The sequence below is a fragment of the Scomber japonicus genome, chromosome 1 (genome assembly GCF_027409825.1).
Source record: "Scomber japonicus isolate fScoJap1 chromosome 1, fScoJap1.pri, whole genome shotgun sequence".
Classification (NCBI taxonomy): domain Eukaryota; kingdom Metazoa; phylum Chordata; class Actinopteri; order Scombriformes; family Scombridae; genus Scomber; species Scomber japonicus.
In genome coordinates this window covers 36,850,127-36,876,097 of record NC_070578.1, presented here as the reverse complement: position 1 = coordinate 36,876,097, position 25,971 = coordinate 36,850,127, and the positions used below count along the sequence as shown (strand labels likewise).

Genomic DNA, 25,971 nt, shown 5'->3' with positions numbered 1-25,971 from the left:
GTAAGGAGGGAGGGAGGGAGGGAAAAGTAAGGACAGAAGGAAGGGAGGAAAGGAGTAAGGAGGGAGGGAGGAAAAAGTAAGGAGAGAAGGAAGGAAGGAAGGAAGGAAGGAAGGAAGGAAGGAAGGATGGGGGAAAAGAGGAAGGGACAAAGGAAGGAAGGAAGAAATGAGTAAGGAGGGAGGGAGGAAAAGAGGAAGGAAGGAAGGAAAGGAGTAAGGAGGGAGGGAGAAAAAACTAAGGAAGGAAGGAAGGAAGGAAGGAAGGAGGGATGGGGGAAAAGAGGAAGTGCTTAAAGACTTAAAAACTCAATCACAACGCTCCTCCGCAGCAGAGGAAACAACATCTCCACCTGAAAAACTCATATAGAGTTTAAAAAAAACAATCTGAAGTAAATGAAGACAGAGAAGGAAATACTTAAATGCTTCTTAAATGAGAGGTACAACAGTCAGGAGCCCGGAAGTTAGGAAGAGAGGAAGAAGGAAGGAAAGGTGGAAGGAAGGAAGGGAGGGAGAAAGAAGGAAGGAAAGGAGGAAGGAAGGAAGGAAGGAAGAAGGAATGAAATGAGGGAGGGAAGGAAAGGAGGGAGGAAGGAAGGGAGGAAGGAAGGTAGGAGGGAGGAAAGAAGGACAGAAGGAAGGAAGGAAGGAAGGAAGGAAGGAAGGAAAGAAGGAAGGAAGGAAGGAGGGATGGAGGAAAAGAGGAAGGAAGGAAGGAAGGAAAGGGGTAAGAAGGGAGGGAGGAAAAAGTAAGGACAGAAGGAAGGGAGGAAAGGAGTAAGGAGGGAGGGAGGAAAAAGTAAGGAGAGAAGGAAGGAAGGAAGGAAGGAAGGAAGGAAGGAGGGATGGGGGAAAAGAGGAAGTGCTTAAAGACTTAAAAACTCAATCACAACGCTCCTCCGCAGCAGAGGAAACAACATCTCCACCTGGAAAAACTCATATAGAGTTAAAAAAAACAATCTAAAGTAAATGAAGACAGAGAAGGAAATGCTTCCTAACAGTCAGGAGCCCAAACTAACACTGCCATAATGATTCCTCCTGTTCATACTGATCATTAGAAGATCCCTTTATAATGAACTGAGGAAGGAATGAAGGAAGGAAGGAAAGGAGGAAGGGAGGAAAGAAGGAAGGAAGAAAGGAGGAAGGAAGTGGAAGTACAAACACCTGACTGCAGGTTTAAGACACATTTGACAAATGGAAAACCTGCTTTTTATTTGACTATGTGACTTTCTTGCAAATATAAAATATAAACCGAAAGAAAGACACTTTTTTTGTCTCTTTGCAGTCTGTTTACAATCTAATGAAGCCCTACAAGACAAGACACACCACTAGGCATGTGCCAGTATGAGATTCTGGCGGTATGATAACCATAAGCAAAAATATCACGGTATGGCGGGTTCCTAAAAGGAAGAAAAATAAAGAGACATGTTCATTTAACCTGAATCTGTAATGAGAGTGTGAGGGGTCGTGATACTCTACGCTGCAGCTGCACCACCTGAGGGATTTCTGACCAGCACTTCCTGTCTCTGACCAGACATAAAAGTGAGGGTCACTTCGTTTTCCTAAACAGAGATTAAGCTCGTACTCCTGTTGTCCTCGAGTCAAGGAGGGAAGGAAGGGAGGGAGGGAGGAAGGAAAGAAGGAAGGAAGGGAGGGAGGGAAGGGAAGGAGGGAGGGAAGGAAGGAAGAAAAGAAGGAAGGACAGAAGGGAGGGAGGGAGGGAGGGAGGGAGGAAGAAAAGGAAGGGAGGAAGGACGGAAGAAAAGAAGGAAGGATGGGAGAGAGGAAGAAGGAAGGAAAGGAAAGAAGGAAGGAAAGGAAGGACTAGCACTTTCTGTCTTTGACCAGACTAAAAACAGCTCATACCTTAGAGTTAGGAACGGTATGATAGAAAATTTGGCGGTTTCGGTTATCGTGGCTTTTTCAAATCACGGTATACCTTGAACACGGTTATCATCCCATGCCTACACACCACCTGACATCCTACCGTAATGCTTATCGGTTCTTAAATGTGATGATAACCCTTTATTATTACAGACAAAGGCAAAGTCAAACTGCCAGGACCCGTCTACGTCTACGATATTCGATACTAGCGTTGATGGCTAACGTCACATGAGTAGTGAAAGATGGACCGCAGTAAACTCTTAAAAAGTGTGGCTTCATTTTTTAACTGCAAGTCAAGTTTCACATCACAACACTAAATATTTAAGGCAGCACAGCGTCAACCTGAGGGAGGTGAAGTGTTTCATGTTTTAATGTCTCCAAACCAAACTGTGTTAAAGTAAATGCTTGAATTATAAAGTATGAATATTTTTGTCATCTAAACATTTAACTTCTCTTTTGTTTCCATATTAGGATCCAACAAGAACTGGAATTGATTAACAGAATCAGAATCAGTAAGATTAAAATCATACTCAACCCTCAGTGACCTATTTCTCCTTCCCTTCTGCCAAGCCTGCTGTTACTTTAACAATGTTTTCCTTCCTTCCTTCCTCCCTCCTTCCTTCCTTCCTCCCTCACTCCCTTCCTTCCTCCCTCCCTCCTCTCCCTCACTCCCTCCTTCCTCCCTCCCCTCCCTCACTCCCTCCCTCCTTCCTTCCTCCCCTCCCTCCTCCCTCCCTCCTTCCTTCCTCCCCTCCCTCCTCCCTCCCTCCTCCCTCCCTCCCTGCCTCACCCCTTCCTTCCTTCCGTCCTTCCTTCCTTCCTTCACACTCACTCCTTCCTTCCTTCCTTAGTGTTGATTTTGGCCATGTGACGTAGCTTTCCACTCTTAAAAAGTCCTTCCCTTCTGCTAAGCCTGCTGTTACTTTAACAATGTTTTCCTTCCTTCCTTCTTCCTTCCTTCCTTCCTTACCTCCTTCCTTCCCTCCCTCCCTCCTTTCCTTCCATCTTCCTATCTTCCTCCCTTCCTTCCTTACCTCCTTCCTCCCTCCCTCCTTTCCTTCCATCTTCCGCCCTCCCTCCCTCCCTCCCTCACTCACTCACTCACTCACTCACTCACTCACTCACTCACTCCCTTCCTCCCTCCCTTCCTTCCTTCCTCCCCTCCCTCCCTCCCTCCCACCATCCCTCCCTCCCTCCTTCCTTCCTTCCTCCCTCCCTTAGTGTTGCTTTTGGCCATGTTACGTAGCTCTCCACTCCTTCTCTTCTGCCAAGCCTGCTGTTACTTTAACAATGTTTTCATAATCTTCATCTTGATAAACAACTTGCATTAAACTGCACGTAAGACATTTAAGTAATAGAAGCAGCTCATGAGAAAACCGTGGAAACGTCCAAATATCTCATAAATCATTTTACAAATTGCTGAATCTGAACCAAACCCTCCTCCCTGGTTCCCACAGCCCAACCTTCCACTTCAAACATCACATTTAATTAGAAACAACCGAGAACAGATTTATGAGGTATCCTGCTAGAAAACGCTTTAAGTAAAAGTAGTATTTCCTCTCTGTGATACAGCACCGTCAGGGAGGCGTCGGACCCTCCCCTAAATTTATGCTGCAGCGTGACAACCAGCATAAACATCCACCCAGAGGCATAAAGAACTATCTTCATCTACGAGGAGGAGGAGAAGGAGTCCTGCAGCAGAGAGTCAGTTTGAGATTAACATGAAGAAGAAGAAGCAGCTGAGATGCCCCAAAATCCAAAAGAAGAAGAAGAACTGTGTTCCTGTCGTCCTCCCGAGTCAAATTGACCCCGTCTGTTTTGACTGTTCCTTCTTTCCTTTCCTTCCTCCCTTCCTTCTGTCCTTTCTTTCCTTCCTCCCTTCCTTCTGTCCTTCCTTTCCTTCCTTCCTACCTTCCTTCCTATCCTCCCTCATTCTCTTTTTCTTTCCTGCCCCCTACCTTCCTCCATCCCTTCCTTCCTTCCTCCCTCCCTCCTTTCCTTTCTTCTTCCTTCCTTCCCTCCTTCCTTCTTTCCTCCCCCCACCTTCCTCCATTCCTTCCTTCTTCCTTTCCTTCTGTCTTCCTCCCTTCCTCCCTCCTTCCTTCCTTACCTCCTCGCTCCCTCCCTCCTTTCCTTCCTACACTGATACTAACCAGAAAGAGAGAAAGAGAGATGGTTTAATAGGAGAAAGAAACCAGAAGTGAGGATATGTTGGTTTCTGCTGCTTCTCCTTTGATCATTTTATCCCCCCCCCCCCCCCCAACAGTATGAAACTCCAGCACTAGATTAAACCACTAGAGAGCTCCTTGAATCGACACCTGCTAGTCAATAAAAACCTCCATGAACATTAACGCACCTTTCACACTGAATGTGACTCCAATGAGTCTCAGAACCAGAAGATTTTGTCCTTTTTTCATTAAAACAAACATGAAGCATGAACATTAAAGAGCTGCGTAGGAACCGTGAGCATCAACCAACCGTTATCAATCTGTGTGTTCACAACGTCAACAGACTGAACATTTGCAGCATATGAACTCAAGAGTCGAGAAAAGAAGTGAATAAGTGGAGAGGACAGTTTTTCAAGTCTGTCTTTAAAACAACAGTCAGGAGCCTAAATTAATATTAACTGTATCGTCCTCCCGGGTCAAATTGACCCTGTCTGTTTTGATTGTTCTTTCCTTCCTTCTGTCTGTCCTTCCTCCCTCCCTCCTTTCCTTCCTTCTTCCTCCCTTCTTTCCTTCCTTCTTTCTCCTTTCCTTCCTTCTTCCTTCCTCCTTTACTTCATCCTTTCCCTCCTTCTTCCTCCCATCTTTCCTCCCTTCTTTCCTTCCTTCCTTCCTTCTTTCTCCTTTCCTTCCTCCCTTCCTTCCTTCTTCCTCCTTTCCTTCCTTCTTCCTCCCTTCCTTCCTTCCTCCCTCCCTCCTTTCCTTCCTTCTTCCTCCTTTCCTTCCTTCTTTCCTTCCTTCTTTCTCCTTTCCTTCCTCCTTTCCTTCCTTCTTCCTCCCTTCCTTTCCTTCCTTCTTCCTCCCTTCCATCCTTCCTTCCTCCCTCCCTCCCTTCCTCCCTCCCTCGACTCGAGGACAACAGGAGGGTTAAAGCTGTTTTTCTTGCTGTAATGATTCCTCCTGTTCATACTGACCATTAGAAGATCCTTCATAATAAACTTACAATGGAAGTGATGGAGGACTAAATCCACAGTCCTCCTCCTGTGCTAAAAACAATGTATTTAAAAGTTGATGTGAAGCTAATATGAAGCTTCAGTGTCCAAATCAGTCAAATCAAGTCTTCTATGTTTCATCGTTAGAGTGTTTTTAGTAGCAAAGTTCCTCTTTTTGTTACCAAACTTCAACACTAAGAGGGAACTTGATGCTAAAAAGACTGTAAATGTGTCAGATCTCTACTTCACATGAATAACTCAGACTGACAGTGACGATCTGAAAAGTTTTTCACATCTCACGCTGATCATCAGTAGATCCACTCCTGAGGATAATGTGAAGCTGCAGTCTTTGCCCCAGTCAGTCAAATAAAGTTAACTTGTCTTTCAAATAATCTGTGGCTTTCAAAGGTATCACCTTGAGTTGATTCATTTGGACAGCTGAAGCTTCATATCAGCTTCACATCAACTTTTAAATACATTGTTTTTAACACAGGAGGAGGACTGTGGATTTAGTCCTCCATCACTTCCATTATAAGTTTATTATGAAGGATCTTCTAATGGTCAGTATGAACAGGAGGAATCATTACAGCAAGAAAAAACAGCTTTAACCCTCCTCATTTAAGCTCCTGACTGAAGTTTTAAGACTGTGTTGAAAAGTTGTTAACCTTCCTGTCGTCCTCCCGGGTCAAATTGACCCCATCTTTTTTGACTGTTCCTTCTTTGCTCCCTCCTCCTTCCTTCCTTCCTTCCTTCCTCCCTTCCTCTTTTCCTCAATCCCTCCTTACTCATTTCCTTCCTTCCTTCCTTCCTTCTTTCCTCCCTTCCTCCTTCCTTCGTCCCTTCCTCTTTTCCTCTATCCCTCCCTCCTTCCCTTCCCCTTTTCCTCTATCCCTCCCTCCTTCCCTTCCCCCCTTCCTCCTGTCCTTCCTTGACCTGAGGACAACAGGAGGGTTAATGGACTCAAACATTCAAAATCACTGTCACAGCCTCTCTCAGCACTCTCAGCTCTGATTGGAGGTCAAACAGGAACACTCACCCACGACGACAGGTAGCACCCTCATGGCTTTCCTCTCCCTATTGTTGATCTTGGCTCTCTTCTTCCTGTTCTTAGGGTGGCTGAAGGTCACTGTGGGCACCGAGTTCTCCCTGTACTGCCGAGGATAAGGAATCTCTTGGTGAATGTACTCGTCTGTATCGTCCAGCCGAGACTGAGCCAAGTCTCTCTCGATGATCCTGGGCAGCGGCATCGGCAGCGGCCCCGGGATCGTTCCCGCCAGCGGGGGGAAGGCTGTGGCGACGGCGGCGTGCTGCAACTTCCTGCAGGCCTCGATGCTGTTGCGCAGTTTGGCCCTACGAGTCTCCTCCCAGCGCCGCAGCCCGCGAAATACCCCGAAGTAGAGCAGGAGCATGATGGGGCAGGGGATGAAGAAGGAGCAGACGGAGGAATAAACCACGTAGTTATTGTCTTCCAGTTTGCACTCGCTCGGGTCCCGATTAGGCACATTGTTAATGCCGAACATAACAGGTGAGGCAACGGCCAGAGACAGCAGCCACGTGGCCGATAGCAGGATGAGCTGACGGTGGTCCACATGCTTACGGTTGTAATTTAGAGGTATGGAGACGGCAATGAACCTGCAAAGCAAAGAAGGAAGGGTGAAGCTTTAAATTACAAAATAATAGAGAGACTAATATTAACCCTCCTGTTGTCCTCAGGTCAAGGAAGGACAGGAAGGAAGGGAGGAATGAGGAAAAGAGGAAGGAGAGAAGGAAGAAAGGAAGGAAGGAAGGAAGGAATGAGGAAAAGAGGAAGGAGAGAAGGAAGGAAGGAAGAACGGAAGGGAGGAAAGACTGAAGGAAGGAGGAAAAGAGGAAGGAGAGGAGAAAGGAAGGAAGGCAGGAAGGAAGGAATGAATAAGGAAGGAAGGAGGGTGGGAGGAAAGAAGGAAAGAGCAAGGAGGGATGGAGGAAAAGAGGAAGGAAGGAAGGAAGGAAGGAAAGGAGTAAGGAGGGAGGGAGGAAAAGAGGAAGGAAGTAAGGACAGAAGGAAGGAAGGAACAGTCAAAAAAGATGGTGTCAATTTGACCCGGGAGGATGACAGGAGGGTTAAGTGAAATCTACTAACAACTTTCTCTTTCTTACTCTGTCTATTACTCAGAATATATTTCATTTTATTACATCTATATTACACGGTTATTATTCATCTCCAGTGATTACAGAAATTATTAACCCATATTTTAAAATGACGTGGGTTTTATTAGTGGTTTATAACATACTACACTCTCCTAGCACTTTATTAAAAACACCTGTGCAATTCACTGCAACAGCTCTGCCATAAATTATACTTTTATGAAGCCTCTATATTATTAGTTTTTATTTAAATTTGCAGAAATGTGATAATTTGACTGTATGTTTATTACTAAGGGCCGTGTGGTTTGATATGTAACATAATAAGTAAATGAAGCTGTAAACAGAGCAGCGTTCCTGCACATGCTCAGTGTGGTGTCTGATTTACACAGAACTACTCTGTGGAGACTGAAAATCATTGAGTCCGTTAGAAACCGCATCCTTTCCTACCACTCGTACTAACTCTGACGTCATTTGAAGTATGTAGTGTGTTTCAACTGCGTAGTATGTGATTTAGAGTATGTGAGAAGTTCCTGGATGGTTTACTAGATTCTCCAGAAATGCAGAGTATGCATCAAGAGCTGACTACTCACACTCACATTACCCAAGATGCAACGCTGCTACTCACACTCACATTACCCAAAATGCAATGCAACTTCTGAAAAAACCCCAAAATACAAACAAGTTAGCTACAGCGAGGGTATGTTCGCTTCCTGTTTTCAAAATAAAAGCACCAATTCTATCGTTATGGTTTTCTTAATAATAAAAGGTAACGGGTGTTTTATTTTATGAAAATGACAGGAAGTGCATTACTCGCTACGGCTAACTTGAGTGGCTCCGAATTCTCAGGAACAAAACTTTAAACAGGTGTTATTTGGACAGATTAGCGTCACATTGTGGATCTAAAGGGCTACTTTACTTTCTTCCTAAAAAGGTTAGAAATGTGGATAAAGTGGTTTATTTACAGAGTTAGAGCTAAAATGAAATCAGCTTCAGCCTGATGATTTCAGCTCGGGTAGGAACCAAATGCATTGTGGGTAATCGTGTAGTTTACTACTGTGTAAACGGTCTGCTTACTATCTGGTCCTTTAGTATGTAGTATAGAAGTATGTAGTATAGAAGTATGTAGTATGTAGTATGTAGTATAAAAGTATGTAGTATGTAGTATAGAAGTATGTAGTATAGAAGTATGTTGTATGTAGTATGTAGTATAAAAGTATATAGTATGTAGTATAGAAGTATGTAGTATAGAAGTATGTACTATAAAAGTATGTAGTATAAAAGTATGTAGTATAGAAGTATGTAGTATGTAGCATAGAAGTGTGTAGTATAGAAGTATGTAGTATGTAGTATGTAGTACAGAAGTATGTAGTATGTAGTACAGAAGTATGTAGTATAGAAGTATGTAGTATGTAGTATGGAAGTATGTAGTATGGAAGTATGTAGTATAGAAGTATGTAGTATGTAGTATGGAAGTATGTAGTATGGAAGTATGTAGTATAGAAGTATGTAGTACAGAAGTATGTAGTATGTAGTACAGAAGTATGTAGTACAGAAGTATGTAGTATGTAGTATAGAAGTATGTAGTATAGAAGGATGTAGTATAGAAGGATGTAGTATAGAAGTATGTAGTATAGAAGTATGTAGTATAAAAGTAGGTAGTATAGAAGGATGTAGTATAGAAGTATGTAGTACAGAAGTATGTAGTATGTAGTACAGAAGTATGTAGTATAGAAGTATGTAGTATGTAGTATGTAGTATGTAGTATAGAAGTATGTAGTATAGAAGGATGTAGTATAGAAGTATGTAGTATAGAAATATGTATTATAGAAGTATGTAGTATGTAGTATAGAAGTATGTAGTATGCAGTTTCGAACCCAGCCTTTGTCTTTGAAGCCGTCTCTAAACTAACTAACGTGACTAAAGTCTTTATAATGAAGGAACATGTGACTCTGTGTGACTCTGTAGCAGCTGTGTGACTCACTGATGTGTTTTAATCGTTTCTGGACAACAGAGAGAATCTGTTCACTATAAGAAAAATATAGAATATGAGCAGCTGTACTTCCTCCACCGCTGACTGTGTAGATTTCAAATGACTGTTCCTTCTTTCCTCTTTTCATTTCTCCCTCCTTTCCTCCTTCTTTCTTCCCTGCCTCCTTCCTTCCTTCCTTCCTTCCTCCCTCCTTTCCTTCCTTCCTTCTTCCTTCCTTCCTCCCTCCCTCCCTTCCTTCCTTCCTCCTTTCCTTCCTCCCCTCCTTCTTTCCTTCCCTCCTCCCTTCCTCCTTTCCTCCCCTCCTTCTTTCCTTCCCTCCTTCCTTCCTCCTTTCCTCCCTCCCTCCTTCTTTCATCCCTCCCTCCCTCCTTCTTTCTTCCCTGCCTCCTTCCTTGTTCCCTCCTTTCCTTGTTCCCTCCTTTCCTCCCTCCCTCCCTTCCTTCTTTCCTCCTTTCCTTCCTCCCCTCCTTCTTTCCTTCCTCCTTTCCTTCCTCCTTTCCTCCCTTCCTTCCTCCTTTTCTTCCTCCCCTCCTTCTTTCTTCCCTCCCTCCCTCCTTTCCTTCCTTCCTCCTTTCCTCCCTCCCTCCTTCTTTCTTCCCTCCCTTCTGTCCTTCCTCCCTTCCTCTTTTCCTTTATCCCACCCTCCTTCCTTCCTTCTTTCCTCCCTCCTTTCCTTCCTTCCCTCCTTCCTTCATTTCCTCCCTCATTCCTTCTCTCTTTCTTTCCTCTGTCCTTCCTTCCTCCCTCCTTCTCTCTTTCTTTCCTGTCCTTCCTCCCTCCTTCTCTCTTTCTTTCCTCTGTCCTTCTGTCCTTCCTCCCTTCCTCTTTTCCTTTATCCCACCCTCCTTCCTTCCTTCTTTCCTCCCTCCTTTCCTTCCTTCCCTCCTTACTTCCTTTCCTCCCTCATTCCTTCTCTCTTCCTTTCCTCTGTCCTTCTTTCCTTCTTTCCCTTTCAATTTTTGCAATTCATTCAATAGTAGTAATAAATAATTAGAGTTAGGGTGAATTTTATTGTCAACTAATGGACTGAAAAAACTAAAAATGTCAAACGTCAGCACTTTTTGTCAATTAGATCTAAGTTAGGGGTGTCAAACATGTGGCCCGTGGGCCAGAACCGGCCCGCCGAGGGGTCCAATTCAGCCCACTTTCCTTCCTGTCTTTTTTTCCTTCCTTCCTTCCTTCCTTCCTTCCTCCCTTCCTTCCATCTTTCCTTCCTTCATTCCTTCCTCCCTATCATCTTTCCTTCCTGTCTTTTTTCCTTCCTTCCTTCCTTGCTCCCTTCCGTCCTTCCTCCCTTCCTTCCAGCTTTTCTTCCTGTATTCTTTTCCTTCCTTCCATCTTTCATTTCTTCCTCCCTATCATCTTTCCTTCCTGTCTTTTTTCCCCTTCCTTCCTTCCTTGCTCCCTTCCTTCCATCTGTCCTTCCTCCCTTCCTTCCATCTTTCCTTCCTGTATTCTTTTCCTTCCTTCCATCTTTCCTTCCTTCCTTCCTTCCTTGCTCCCTTCCTTCCATTTGTCCTTCCTTCCTCCCTTCCTTCCATCTTTCCTTCCTGTATTCTTTTCCTTCCTTCCATCTTTCCTTTCTTCATTCCTTCCTCCCTTCCATCTTTCCTTCCTGTCCTTTTTTCCAACCTTTCCATTCTTTTCTTTCTTCCCTCCTCACTTTTATTCTTTCCTTCCTTCCACCTGTCTTTCCTTTCTTCTCCTACTCTTTCCTTCCCACCTTCATTCTATTTGTCCTTCCTCCCTTCCTTCCTCCCCTCCTCCCTTCCTCCCTTCCTTCCTTCCTTCTTTTTAATGGTCCGGCCCACATGAGATCAAATTGGGCTGTTTGTGGCCCTTGAATGAAAATGAGTTTGACACCCCTGCTCTAAGTCATTTTAGTTCAGGGACCACATACAGCCCACTTTTATCTCAAGTGGGCCGGACCAGTGCAACCATTGTATAATAACCTATAAATTATGTAAGTATGTATATTTAAAATAAGTTCAACTGAGGCTAATTTATCCTTTAAATCTGAAGTCAGTTATCTCAAGTTTGGATGTAGAAGTGAAATAAGTGAGAATTGAGGTGCATTGTATTAGAAAGATTAGAGTCACTTTTCTTTTAATTTTCATACTTTGCAAAATTATTAGGGCTGTGAGCGTTAACGTGTTAATCACGATTAGATTAATGCAATCCATAACGCCTTAATTTTTTAAAATCACATTTTAATGTTGCAAGCCTTTTTGTCCCTTCTACTCACCCGTAGACGGCTCCTCTAGCTGTAGCGCTATGCTTTGAAGTGGCCTCCTGCAGTAAACCTACCGCGCTGATGGAAAGTAAGAGAGCTACTGGACTTTTGAACGGCTTGTTTAACTTTAAAACACTTCCAGACGCTTCAGTTGACAAGTCAAAAGTAAAATGCAACCTGTGTCAAACGGAGTTTAACTACCACCGGAGTACGTGGAGTTTGAGTTAGCACCTCCACGCTAAACACCCAGGTGCAGCCAAGCGAGCCTCAGCTCCACCAAAGGACCATTTTGGAGTGTGGGAGTCGCAGCAGAGCCGTGATTGATTCCCAGTTAAGACACTCTGGTAAGAAATGCTTTACATTATGGGCTTAAAACTGCCTTCAAATGTAAAATAACAGGATTTTAAACATGTGATTCAAAACGCGATTAATCTCGACTAAAAAAAATGAATCGTTTGACAGCTCTAGTTCTTGCTTATATATGCTCCTGTCTAACTGCTCTGTAACTGTTTGTTTGTCGCTTTGTTCAGTCGCTTGCTTTGCTTTTACTTATTTATACTTATTGTAACTAACCTGTCTTTATAATGTTTTAAATATGTTTCTTGATCTTGATCTAACTCACAGCTGACCAGGGACAACAGATGAAAACTAGCCTTTGGGGCTAATTCTGGCATATTTACAGATGTTTATTAATATGCACTGTCCCTTTAAAATAAACTGATATGAAAATAAAATCAGATATCAATGAGATTTTAGATGTTAAAGTGAAGTTTAGAAACATTAAACACATTTATCTGATGAGTCTTATTCTTCAACATGAGAGATAAATATAAATCTCCTCCCTCTGCTTTATTACTCCTTCCTTTCCTTATTTGCATGCACATTAAAGCCAAATTGAACCTTCTGTAACACCATAAAGTTGATTTATACTGTCATCTAAAACCTTGACTTGACCGACACACACACACACACACACATACACCTACACACACACACACACACACACACACACACACACCCCTACACACACAGATACACATACCTGTCAACACTGATGGCACAGAGGTTGAATATGGATGCGGTGCACAGCATCACATCCATCGTCATCAGGCCATCACACATCAGCATGTTCAAGGACCAGACTCCACCCTGGAACTGTACGCACACACACACACACACACACACACACAGGCACACACACACACAGAGAGAGAGAGAGAAAGAAACCACCTAATTAGCTGCCCCAAATCTGAGCATGTGTGTAAATATCTCTAATCCTCTTGTACTTGCACCACTGCAGCTCAGACAAACATTCCTCCTGGTGGGAAAAAAAAGAAAAAAGCATACATAACTCTATCCTCTTTTCTTCTCCTCTCTCTTTTTTTCCTTCTTCTTCTTCTTCTTCTTCAGGTGGCAGGTGTTTAACTTTCAAGACTAACTTTTTCCTAATCCAGTGACTGCATGGGGACAAACCACTGATGTGACAGTCAGTGCTGTAGTGAGATTAACTGCCTGGCACAGGTAACAAGATCACAAATGCGGCTAATTAAGGAGGATTTATAGAGAGGAGGGTGGAGGAGGAGGGGGGGTGGGGGGTAGGAGCATCAGCAGGGCATACCTGAGCAAGAGATATTTAGACACACAAGCTGGTGGCTTTTAATACCTTCATCAGGACTTACAAGTTACAGCCCTTTAGACCTTTTTTAACGCCTGGAAATATATAGCTCTTTATGAATCACACCTCTCTAAATACCTCCCAGAGTCTCACACGTCATTAATTACTCCTAATTAAAAGTGGTGAGAGAGACACTGTGCCACACAATAGCTGGCCTCCCTTCAATTTCCCTGTCATGAATGATGAAATAGCTCCTTGGTCAGATTAGTAACAACGTTGATCCTGTTTATGACTATAAGGAGGGTGAAATTAACATAGCAGAAAAAGTAAGGAAATGTGTGTTTGGTGGAGTGTTTCTGTGTTGTAATAAAGCTTCTTGGCAATAAATCTTATACCATTGGAAAGCTTGTTTATTTCCCTTTTAAATGGTGCCACATTTGTAAGGAACATGCATTTGTGGGATGAGCAGTGGAGCTGAGTATGTGGGTTGCACCCATGAAAAATTTGTCAAATCTAGTGGGATCAGCTTGGGCACGCTGTTTCTGCCACGAGCGCGTTGACTCAGCTGTACTGCATGTTCCTTACAAATGTGGCACCATTTAAAAAGGGAAATAAACAGGCTTTCCAATGGTATAAGATTTATTGCCAAGAAGGGTTGTTACAAGAAAAAAAAACTCTATCAAGGACATATTTCCTTACTTTTTCTGCTATGTTAATTCGCTTTATTTTGTATTTTACGCACGAGACACAGCTCCGTGACGTCCCTGCAGGTGTTATAGTGGAGGTGTGGAGGTGTGTGGTGCTTACCTCTGCGTAAACGAAGAGTGGCAGTACCAGCACCGCCAGCAGCAAGTCAGCAAACGCCAAACTCACAATAAAGTAGTTAGTTGTCGTTTTTAAAGCCTTCTCCAAGTACACGCTAAGGCACACAAGCACGTTCCCACCCGTGATCACCACAATCAGCAAAACCCCGAATATAAGCGCCGGGAAGTTGTACTGTGTGGCGGCGGCAGCGGCAGCAGCAGCCGAAGCAGCCGAGGAGGGCAGCGTGTCGTTGGGGTAATCAGTGGAGTTGTCCGACATGGTCGCCGGTGTTGCGCCGTGCGTCGTAGCGGACTGACGGGCTCCTTATCCGGAGACGGAGAACGACCCTCTCCGGTGCAGCGTTCATCTATGAGCCGTATCCAGCAGCTCTGATATGTAGGTGGGGTGCAGGTGAAGTCGTTGTGTGAGTTTTCCCGTAGAGGTGAACATCTATAAAAGCTGCCGTGAGCTCCGCGCGCTCTCTCCGCTCTCCAACCGAACCAAAAAATCCAAGCTTTCATCCAACTCCTCCTCCTCCTCCTTTAAAAGCCCACCTTTCACCTCTCCGCCAGGCAGCCCCCCCCCCCCCCTCTCTCTCCTCCCAGATGTGCAGATACTGCCAGATGTGTGGACCAGTTTGCACGTCCTCGTCCTGTCAAAGTGCTCGCTGTGTGTGGAGTAAGTTACCAGAGTGGATGAATCAGAAGGCGACAGCTTAAATCCATCCGCACAAATCTGCTTACTGAAGCTTTTCTGTTCGCTTTTGTGTCAACAGTCACAGAGGCGGCGGCGGTGAGCTGTTAGAGCTACAATACATCGATTGCTTTCAGGAAATAATCTCTGAGCAATATACATGTTATATATATATGTATGTTTATATACGTATCTCCAGAATAAGCTGTGTGTGTGTGTGTGTGTGTGTGTGTGTGTGTGTGTGTGTGTGTGTGTGTCATGTGACCGCGTGCTCACTCAGCGTGGATTTATTGGTATGCAGGTTAGAAGCCAGAAAAGTAGGAAAGAGCAGGTGTCTCAGATCAGAGTCAGATGAATTTGGATGAAGCTTTATATATATATTTTTTACTTATTACATTTTAGAATACTCCTTAAATACACTGAATATATGAAAAATTAACCCTTTAAATGAAAATTAAACACACTAAACTCTTCACCTGCAAAATGCCGAATCAGTGCTTACAGGATGGTTCATAATAATAATTACAATAATAAGAATAAGGATAATAATTATAATAATAATAAGAATAAGAATTATAATTATAATGTAAATGTCTCCATTATGGGATTAATAAAGGATTAGTGGAGAACAGAGTTGGTAGTCAGACTTTTTTTACTTTCCTTTGAATTCCTCATAAACTGGATCCTCAGATTCCCTGTTAATGTGTAATAGTCATGATTTATTACACAATATTAAAAATATATTGATTTAAAAACATTAAAAACAGCAATATATGTATTCAGTAACATGTTAAATATTACAAAATGAGGAAAAAACCCTCCTGAGTAAAATCTTAAAGGTCTGACTTCAGATGTAACCTCCTTTGTAATCATCAACTTTAAATTACACATAATTTCTCGGTAACTTTCAGGTCAAGGAAGGACAGGAGGAAGGAAGGAAAGGAGTAAGGAGGAAAAGAGGAAGGAAGTAAGGAGAGAAAAGGAAGGAAGGGAGGAAGGAAGGAAGGAAGGAAAGGAGTAAGGAGGGAGGGAGAAAGGAGGAAGGAAGGAAAGAGGAAGGAATTTAGGAGAGAAGGAAGGAAGGAAGGAAGGAAAGGAGTAAGGAGGGAGGGAGGAAAGGAGGAAGGAAGGAAGGAAGGAAAGGAGTAAGGACGAAAAGAGGAAGGAATTTAGGAGAGAAGGAAGGAAGGAAGGAAGGAAAGAAAGGAGTAAGGAGGGAGGGAGGAAAGGAGGAAGGAAGGAAGGAGTAAGGACGAAAAGAGGAAGGAATTTAGGAGAGAAGGAAGGAAGGAAGGAAAGAAAGAAGGAGCAAAGAAAGAAGGGTGGAGGGGAAGAAGGAAGGAAAAAGTAAAGAGGGAAGAAGGAAGGAAGGGAGTAAGGAGGGAGGGAGGAAAGGAGTAAGGATGAAAAGAGGAAGGAATTTAGGAGAGAAGGAATTTAGGAGAGAAGGAAGGAAGGAAGGAAGGAAGGAAGGAAAGGAGTAAGGAGGGAGGGAGGAAAGGAGTAAGGATGAAAAGAGGAAGGAATTAGGAGAGAAGGAAGGAAGGAAGGAACGGAGGGAGGGAGGGAGGAAGGAAAGGAGGAAGGAAGGAAGGAAGGAAGGAGGGAGGAAGGAAGGAAGGAAAGAAGTAAGGAGGGAGGAAGGAAGAAAAGGAGGGAGGGAGGGAGGAAGGAAAAGAGTAAGGAGGGAGGGAGGAAGGAAAGGAGGAAGGAAGGATGGCTGGAAGGAGGAGGGAGCAAAAAAAGAAGGGTGGAGGGGAAGAAGTAGTCACATGAATACAGTAAAAAAAGCTCAGGTAGCATTTCATTAATAGTCTGTCGCCTGACTCTGTCTTATTTTTGTCAGCTACATATTTAATGTCAGGATGTTCCAGCAGCTCAGCAGAGAGGAGGAGGAGGAGGAGGAGGAGGAGGAGAGGAGAGGAGAGGAGGAGGAGAGGAGAAGGAGGAGGAGGCATAAAAAAAGAGCTGCTAGTTTTATTATTTACTACTCAAACACACGGCGGCCCTCATGGTGTGTTTGGGGGGTTTTCACTTCTGAATGTATCACCACCATTATGAGCTCAGTATCCATTCAGTCAATACACACTGTCGTCCTCCCGGGTCAAACTGACCCCGTCTGTTTTGACTGTTCCTTCTTTTTCCTCCCTCCTTCCTTCCTTCCTTTCCTCCCTCTCTCCTACTCTCTTTCTTTCCTCTGTCCTTCTTTCCTTCTTCCCTTCCTCTTTTCCTTTATCCCACCCTCCCTCCTTTCCTTCCTTCTTCTTTCCTCCCTCCTTTCCTTCCTCCCTTCCCTCTTTCCTCCCTCCCCTTCCCTCTCCTTGCCTTCCTTCTTTCCTCCTTTCATTCCTTCCCTCCTTCTTTCCTTCCCTCCTTCCTTCTTCCTCTTTTCCTTTATCCCAACCCTCCCTCCTTCCTTTCCTCCTTTCCTTCCTCCCTTCCTCTTTTCCTTTATCCCACCCTCCCTCCTTCCTTCTTTCCTTCCTCCCTCCTTCTCTCTTTCTTTCCTCTGTCCTTCTTTCCTTCCTTCCCTCCTTCCTTCTTTCCTCCCTCCTTTCCTTCCTTCTCTTCTCCCTCCCTTCCTTCCTCCTTTCCTTCCTTCCTTCCTTCTTTTCCTTCTTTCCTTCCTTCCCTCTCCTTTATCCCAACCCTCCGCCCTTCCTTCTTTCCTCCCTCCTTTCCTTCCTTCCTCCTTTCCTTCCTTCTTCCTCCCTTCCTTTCTTGACTCAAGGACAACAGGAGGGTTAAGACATTCACAATCACTATTTTATGGTCCAGGAGAACATTTGATCATTATTTGTTCATAATATAATGAATGTAACATGTTTTAATGCTGATTTCTGAATTATTTTTTAGTGAACACAGGTCAAATTTGTACATTTGCATATATAAAATTGTGTATCGGCTGCATAAAAATGTTAAAAAGTGATGCATTTTGTCCCCATTTTTGTATAAAGAGCATATTAGGGTGTTTTTACAGCTCTCAAATGTAAACAATGGGCTAAAATTGGCCCTGAATCGTATGTAAGGGTTAAATCAATGACTTAGACTCATTGTTTTTGGACTCATTCATATTACTATTAGGGCTGTCAAACGATTAATTTTTTAAATCGCAATTAATCGCAGAATTTCCATAGTTAATCACGATTAATGGCGTTTTGAATTGCATGTTTAAAATCCTGTTATTTTACATTTCAAGGCAGTTTTAAGCCCATAATGTAAAGCATTTCTTACCAGAGTGTCTTAACTGGGAATCAATCACGGCTCTGCTGCGACTCCCACACTCCAAAATGGTCCTTTGGTGGAGCTGAGGCTGGCTTGGCTGCACCTGGGTGTTTAGCGTAGAGGTGCTAACTCAAACTCCACGTACTCCGGTGGTAGTTAAACTCCGTTTGACACAGGTTGCATTTTACTTTTGACTTGTCAACTGAAGCGTCTGGAAGTGTTTTAAAGTTAAACAAGCCGTTCAAAAGTCCAGTAGCTCTCTTACTTTCCATCAGCGCGGTAGGTTTACTGCAGGAGGCCACTTCAAAGCATAGCGCTACAGCTAGAGGAGCCGTCTACGGGGGAGTAGAAGGGACAAAAAGGCTTGCAACATTAAAACGCGTTATGGATTGCATTAATCTAATCACGATTAACGCCTTAACGCTGACAGCCCTAATATTTTGGTTGTATATTCTAACGATAGTCTAACATGATTATTTAGCTCATCGTGTTGTCTACTTTATAGTTTAACTTTATATTCATGTATGTTCTTGGACAGGTTGATGTATGCCGGTTTGTTATTAATAGGTTTTGTGTTTTATGGATTTTGGGGCTTTCTGCTGTGATTTCCCTTCATTTGCCCGTCTACACACCTGCTCCATATCAGCCTCGTCAGCCTGTGTTTCCCCCTCAGCCAATCACCTCCCTCTCTGTCCTCCGGTTTCATCACTCCTCTCTCTTCTCCTTAGCGTCTCCTCCCATCTCCAACACCTGCACCTCAGCCGTCATGGTTTTCTCTTCAGTCTTGTTGGATTGTTTGTTCTGTTCTGTTTATTTTGGCCTGTCTGCACCTCTGTGTCCTTTTACCTCCCGAGTTCGTTAATAAATCTCTTCTCCATGTCCTTTCGCCTGCTGTGTCTTGCATTTGGCTCCACCTGCTCCGTTTCACAGGACAGACATTGCATACGTAGTTTATCCTCCTCCTGAAAGAAAAGTACCTGTTTAAAAAAGAGCAACACAAATCATATGAATGAGGGAAAACTACATGACCACAAAGGACTGGAGCAGAGGAAACCAAGAGATGGAAAAACACAAAGGCTGTGTTCAAAACTGCATACTACATACTTCCATCCTACATACTTCTATACTACATACTTCTATACTACATACTTCTATACTACACACTTCTATACTACATACTAAAGGACCAGATAGTAAGCAGACCGTTTACACTGTAGTAAATTACACGATTACCCACAATGCATTTGGTTCCTACCCGAGCTGAAATCAGCAGGCTGAAGCTGATTTCATTTTAGCTCTAACTCTGTAAATAAACCACTTTATCCTCATTTCTAACCTTTTTAGGAAGAAAGTAAAGTAGCCCTTTAGATCCACAATGTGACGCTAATTTGTCCAAATAACACCTGCTTAAAGTTTTGTTCCTGAGAATTCGGAGCCGCTCAAGTTAGCCGTAGCGAGTAACGCACTTCCTGTCATTTTCATAAAATAAAACACCTGTTAAATTTTATTATTAAGAAAACCATAACGATAAAATTGGTGCTTTTATTTTGAAAACAGGAAGCAAACATACCCTCGCTGTTGCTAACTTGAAACCGCCGAGTTGGTGATCTGTGACATTTATATTTTGGGTTTTTTTCAGAAGTTGCGTTGCATCTTGGGTAATGTGAGTGGGTAATGCATACTCTGCATTTCTGGAGAATCTAGTAAACCATCCAGGAACTTCTCACATACTCTAAATCACATACTACACAGTTGAAACACACTACATACTTCAAATAACGTCAGAGTTAGTACGAGTAGTAGGAAAGTATGCAGTTTAGAACAGACCCAATGAGTTAAAAAACAATGAGTCTGAGGCAGTATCATTGATTTAGCCCTTACATTGCTCAGGGTCAAATTTGACCCATTTATTTTACATTTGTGAGCTGAAAAATCTCCCTATACACATTTCTTTTAGCCAGACTTTTCCTGATGCCCCCCTCCAATTCAATTCAATTCAAATCACTTTATTTGGCCCTGAGGGGAAATTTAAAAGGGGCATGACTGAAGCTAAAAAGAAACACAATCAAGCAGCACACAGCACAACATTCAACACATCAATAATAATTTATAAAGTGCATTTAGATTTTTGAGATCCAAAATCTAAGAGTTTATGTAAAAAATCGTAAAAGGTTTATGTCAGCATGTTTTCCTGAGTGGGTCATTGATCAGCATTAAGGACGACGTGAACAACAGTAACTTTGTAAACAGCGTACTCAAACTGTACGGCATCTTAATCAAAGATGTGAAGAGCGAAGCATCTATATATAAGCTTAACATTTTAAAAGGGAGGTACATTATATTTGACCTCAGTGACTGGACTTTGGACTAATCTGGCTGGTCTCTACTTTTACTCACCAGGGCAAATAGACAGTTTCACATTACTCCTATACTTAAATCTCTTCACTGGCTGCTGGTTTGAATTCAGAATCCAATTTAACATCCTCATCCTTACTTACAGAGCATCATATGATCAGGCTACTTCATATGTCAAGTCTAATTTATTTATATAGCACATTTCAAACGGCAGGCGTAAATTCAATGTGCTTAAAAACAAGTAAAGATCATACATGACAGAGGGAGGAAGAAGGAAGGAAAGGAGGGAGGAAGGAAGGAAGGAGGGAGGAAGGAAGGAAGGGAGGAAGGTATGAAAGAAGGACAGAGGAAAGAAAGAGAGAAGGAGGGAGGGAGGAAAGAAGGAAGGGAGGAAGGAATAAGGAAGGAAAGGAGGAAAGGAAGGAAAGGAGGGAGGAAGGGAGGAAAGGAAAGGAAAGGAAAGGAGGGCGGAAGGGAGGAAGGAAGAAGGAAGGAAAGGAGGGAGGAAGGAAGGAAAGGAAAGAAGGAAGAAGGAAGGAGGGAAGGAAGAAGGGAGGAAATGAAAGAAGGAAGGAAGGAAGGTATGAAAGAAGGACAGAGGAAAGAAAGAGAAGGAGGGAGGGAGGAAAGAAGGAAGGGAGGAAGGAAGGAAAGGAGGGAGGGAGGAAGGAAGGAAGGAAGGGAGGAAAGGAAAGAAGGAAGAAGGAAGGAGGGAAGGAAGAAGGGAGGAAAGGAAAGAAGGACAGAGGAAAGAAAGAGAGAAGGAGGGAGGGAGGAAAGAAGGAAGGGAGGAAGGAATAAGGAAGGAAGGAAGGAAAGGAGGGAGGAAGGAGGGAAGGAAAGAAGGAGGGAAGAAAGGGGGATGGAGGAAGTACAGACAGAAGGAAGGAAGGAAGGAAGGAAGGGAGGAAAGAAGAATAAGACGGGAGGACGACACAAGGGTTAAAGAAATAACAATAATAATACTGTTTGTAAAAAGAAGGTTTTACCCTTTAACTAAAAGCTTGTGAAATAAGACGTGTTTCTAGTCTGCCTTTAAAAGGAAGACACTGTTGTAACAGACCTGAGTGCATGTGGTAAATAAAAGAGTAGGACCATAATAGCTGAAGGCACCGTGAGCTGATTTAGTATTTATTCTAGCTATGGTGAAAAGACCTTTTATTTGATGATCTCAAGGGTCTGTCTGGAGTTTATTCAGCGAGCATGCCAACAACGTAAGAGGGAGCGAGGCCGTTCATAGCTTTAAAGACCGTGTAAAGTGAATTCAGACATTTTCTTCTAAACACATTAAATAGGTCATAAATGTATTTCTAAAAAAGGTGTAAAAAGCATTTCAACCATTTAGATTTGAATTGTGGAGCTAGGCTTCACAAACTGTGTTTCAAGATGTCTGTGTTCAGGATTTAGTGATTAGCATAAACCCGCCCCTGCTGCTGTAGAGTTATAAATACATTCAGCACACACTACTACTACTACAGTCTACAGTTAGCCTGTTAGCTGAGTTAGCTGCCGAGCTAGCAGCCGAACTCGCCGCCGAGCTAGCAGCTGAGTTAGCCGCTGAGCTAGCAGCTGAGTTAGCAGCAGAAAACTCTCAGACATAGCGTCCATGTCTGAGATCTTTCTGGTAGAGGTGGTGACTTTGATTGACAGGTGACACTTGGTAGGGGGCGGGGCTTCAGCGGACTCGGTGGCCACGCCCACAGTGTTTGGGAGCAGAGAAAGAGGCTGATTTTTACACAACTTTGAAGCCTAATTTCATATATTTGGCGATTTTTTTAATCATTCAAATTTGGCAGGGTGGTTAACAACACTTTTCTGTGGTATGTCAAACTCAGAACACATATTTATTCTTACTTTACACGGACTTTAAAAACAATAAGAAGTATTTTAAAATCAGTTCATCATGTTGCAGACCTTCTACCTCGCCCCTACTCATCAGCTCGCCCTCTTAGGTCAAATGGACTATATTTTCTGTCTTTCCTCCGCTGCACTCGCTTTAAGACTCGTTGTGACTGAGCTTTGTGAGCGCTCTGCCTGTGGACTCATTTAAAGAGCAGCTGAAGACTTGTTTAGACAGGCGTTTGGGTAATTACATGCACCATCTGCATCTTATGTACTTGTTGTGTTTCCTTATTGTATTGTTCTGTATGTCCTTGTTTATCTTTGTATATTTTAACAAGTGCCTGTGTTGGTCTTTGTTACTCTTGTCTGTGAAAAAAACGCTATATAAATATAGTTTCTTCTTTTTCTTCTTCTTAAAGTTTTTCTTAACTGTTTATGACAGTTGTTGGTGTACGGCTGTGTTTCGAATAAGGACAAATTGAGTAAAAAAACTTTGCAACCAGCATATTCAGAGCAGGCTGATCAACTTCTGTGAAGCCAATTTGACACGATTACAACATCTGGGTCGGTCACATGATGCTCGCTGGGCCAAAAACCATCGACAATCATTAGAAAAGAAGCAGCTGTGAAACGGTGAATACATTTTTTGGAACGTCACAACCAGAATTTGATCCTCTTGGTCTGATAACAATTTGGAAAGTCTAAAGAAAGTTTCGGACAAGAGAAGGACTCTACTGAGCATGCTCCGTGGACACAAAAATGCAGACGCCTGTGGAAACGTGGCAGAAACACAGCTGGGGTTTTTTGGCGTTTTGCACCAACTGAGCAGCTTCCACAAGAATGACTGAGGGTCTATCTTTCAACACGGTATTTATTTCACCTTAATTAATCCAGGAGGAGGCTCAAGTCAATTTTTACTCATGTTCACCTCACACTTTAGAGCTTTGATTATATTTAATATCCAACATCACAACAGTATAAAAATAAACAAAAAGCATGAGAAACCTTTTAAGGCAGGGGTGTCAAACATGAGGCCCGTGGGCCAGAACCGGCCCGCCAAGGGGTGCAATCCGGCCCACTTTCCTTCCTTTGTTCTTTTCCTTCCTTCCATCTGTCCTTATTCCTACTTCCTTTTATCCTTTCTTTGTTCCTTCGTTGCTTCCTTCCTTGCTCCCATCTGTCCTTCCTCCCTTCCATCTGTCCTTCCTCCCTTTCTTCCTTCTGTCCTTCCTTCCATCTGTCCTTCCAACTTCCTTTTATCCTTTCTTTGTTCCTTCCATCCTTTCTTCCTTCCATCTGTCCTTCCTCCCTTTCTTCCTTCAGTCCTTCCTCCCATCTGGCCTTCCTACCTTTCTTCCCTCCTACCTTTTGCCTCTCTTTCCTTCCTTCCCTTCTCATTTCCTTCCTTTCTTCCTTCTTTCCCTCCATCTTTTTAATGGTCCGGCCCACATGAGATCAAATTGGTCTGTATGTGGCCGTTGAATGAAAATGAGTTTGACCCCCCTGTTTTAAGGCGTTTACTGAAATACTGACTTCTCATTCTTCTCACTTTTTATTTTATTTATGTGACTATCACGTTAAAAATACAGTTGGTGATGCATGTGTAGCCCAGCTGCTGTTTTTTCTTTCTTTCTTCAGCTCTCATTATTTTCAGGCTTTTTTTTTTTTTTTTTCTTATGAGGAGAAATCTGCAGCTGTGAGCTCTTCTACTGTGAACATGCAGCGGTACAAAGCTTCTGATTCAATGAGAGGAATAAAATGACACAAAGCGTTCAGGTTGTGTCAATAACAGGCAGCAGAGTGAGTGAACGTGTGAGGGAGTGAGTAAATGGGCTGTACTTACATATATAGTGCTTTTCTCGTCGCTATGACCACCTAAAGCGCTTTTTTCATGTCTCATTCACACCCATTCATACACTGATGACAGGAGCTACCACACATGGTGCCAACTTGCTGAACAGGAGGAAACTAACCATTCATACACATTCATACACCGTTGGCGCAGCAGTGGGAGCAATTTGGGTGTATCTTGCCCGAGGACACATCGACATGTGGACTGGAGGAGCTGGGAATCGAAATGCCAATCTTCCAATTGGTGGACGACTCGCTCTACCTCCTGAGCCACAGTGAGAGGCAGAGAGAGTGAATTAGTGAACTGTGACAGCTGGAGAAGGCCGCCAGACAAACAAGACAAATACTAGATTTATATCAAATAAAGGAAACAACTGTGGACACTACTACTACTACTGGTACTACTGCTACTATACTACTACTACCAGTATGATACTACTACTACTACTACTGCTACAATACTACTACTAGTACTACTGGTACTACTACTACTACTACTACCAGTATGATACTACTACTACTGGTACTACTACTATGATACAACTACTACTACTAATATACTTCTACTACTGCTAGGCTACTACCAGTATGATACTACTACTACTACTACTACTACTACAACTACTACTACTACTACTACTATGATACTACTACTACTACTACTCCTAATATACTTCTACTTCTACTACTACTATACTGCTACTACCAGTATGATACTACTACTACTACTACCAGTATGATACTACTACTACTACTACTATACTACTACTACCAGTATGATACTACTACTACTACTACTACTACTATACTACTACTACCAGTATGATACTACTACTACTACTACTACTACTACCACCAGTATGATACTACTACTACTACTGCTAATATACTTCTACTACTACTACTACTACCAGTATGATACTACTACTACCAGTATGATACTACTACTACTGCTAATATACTTCTACTTCTACTACTAGAACAACTGATACAAACACACCTACATTCATTTACTACTACTACAACTCTGCCATTGTACAACTACTACAATGACTACCGATACTACTACAGCTCCTACTATCACAACTATTGATACTCTTTTTCTAATCTACACTGATACTACTTCTACCACAAAACTGATATCACTACTACAAGCACTAGTACTTCTACCATCAGTCTATTAATAAAACTGCTGCTGACACTACTATAACATCACTAAGATACTACTTTTATTCTATCAGTCCACTAATATTACTACTTTACTTCCAATACTATTACTAGTACTACTATTGTATGCCTACTACTATTACTACCATTCTTCTACTACTGCCATTCTTCTTCTACTACTACTACTACTACTACTACTACTACTACTACTACTACTACTACTACTACTACTACTACTACTACTACTACTACTGTTACTCATAGACTGTATAAAAGAAATGGACGTAACATCCGTGACGTCACCCATTGGTTTGTGGACTGCTGCTCGGAAGCCAATAGTTTCTAATCTAGGCAGCACCATCTTGAAAATTTCTGGTGCATGCTGGGAAAAATAAAAACACAGGTTCTACTTATATGGGCATGAGGCAGGGCCATGGGTGGAAGTATGGCCGGAGCCAAGGGCAGAGCGGGGAGGTTGCTATGGTTGCGAGGGCTGGATCTCGAGGACATTAGTCAATCAACCTGTCAATCAGGACGTAGCCACACCCTAATGCATACCCTGCTTTATCGTCACATATAAAATCAGGGAGGCCAAAATGTCCCAAATGAACATCATACTGCATTGAAGAAGGCTTTAAACTAGCGATTGAGACCATAAACACATTTTGAAAACGTTTACTGAGGTTAGAAATCAAGTGAGAAGTTGGTGAATTCTCCATTGACTTGTATAGAGATGGTTGCCCCCTGGTGGCCTTTTGATAGAATGCAGCTCTAAGTTACTTCCTGGTTGGCTTCATTTCAGAGGACAGGAACTCCCCGTCTGGTACTACTGCCATTCTTCTACTACTGCCATTCTTCTTCTTCTTCTACTACTACTACTACTACTACTACTACTATGATTACTGATACTATCATGACTACCATTCTTCTTCTTCTTCTACTACTATTATAAGCCTACTACTAGTACTTCTGCCATTCTTCTACTACTACAATACTATTACTGCTATTACTATTCTACTACTTTCTCGACT

General features: G+C 42.8%; 1 protein-coding gene across 1 annotated transcript; it reads right to left on the bottom strand.

Annotated features, from left to right (window-relative positions):
- Positions 1–6,039: 6,039 nt before the first annotated feature.
- Positions 6,040–14,086, bottom strand: LOC128364542 (D(4) dopamine receptor-like). Its single transcript, XM_053325126.1, has 3 exons — positions 13,811–14,086; positions 12,431–12,543; positions 6,040–6,670 (listed from the first exon to the last, which is right to left on the bottom strand). The coding sequence occupies exons 1-3, from the start codon at positions 14,084–14,086 to the stop codon at positions 6,040–6,042; spliced, it is 1,020 nt and encodes a 339-aa protein (XP_053181101.1).
- Between the last annotated feature and the right edge of the window lie 11,885 nt (positions 14,087–25,971).

Bases quoted from the DNA above. Each gene is read 5' to 3' on its own strand.
- LOC128364542 (XM_053325126.1), bottom strand. From the start codon at position 14,086: ATGTCGGACAACTCCACTGATTACCCCAACGACACGCTGCCCTCCTCG. The intron at 12,544-13,810 runs GTAAGCACCACA...GTGTGCGTACAG, and splicing joins CACTCTTCGTTTACGCAGAG to TTCCAGGGTGGAGTCTGGTC. The intron at 6,671-12,430 runs GTATGTGTATCT...TTTGCTTTGCAG, and splicing joins TGTGCCATCAGTGTTGACAG to GTTCATTGCCGTCTCCATAC.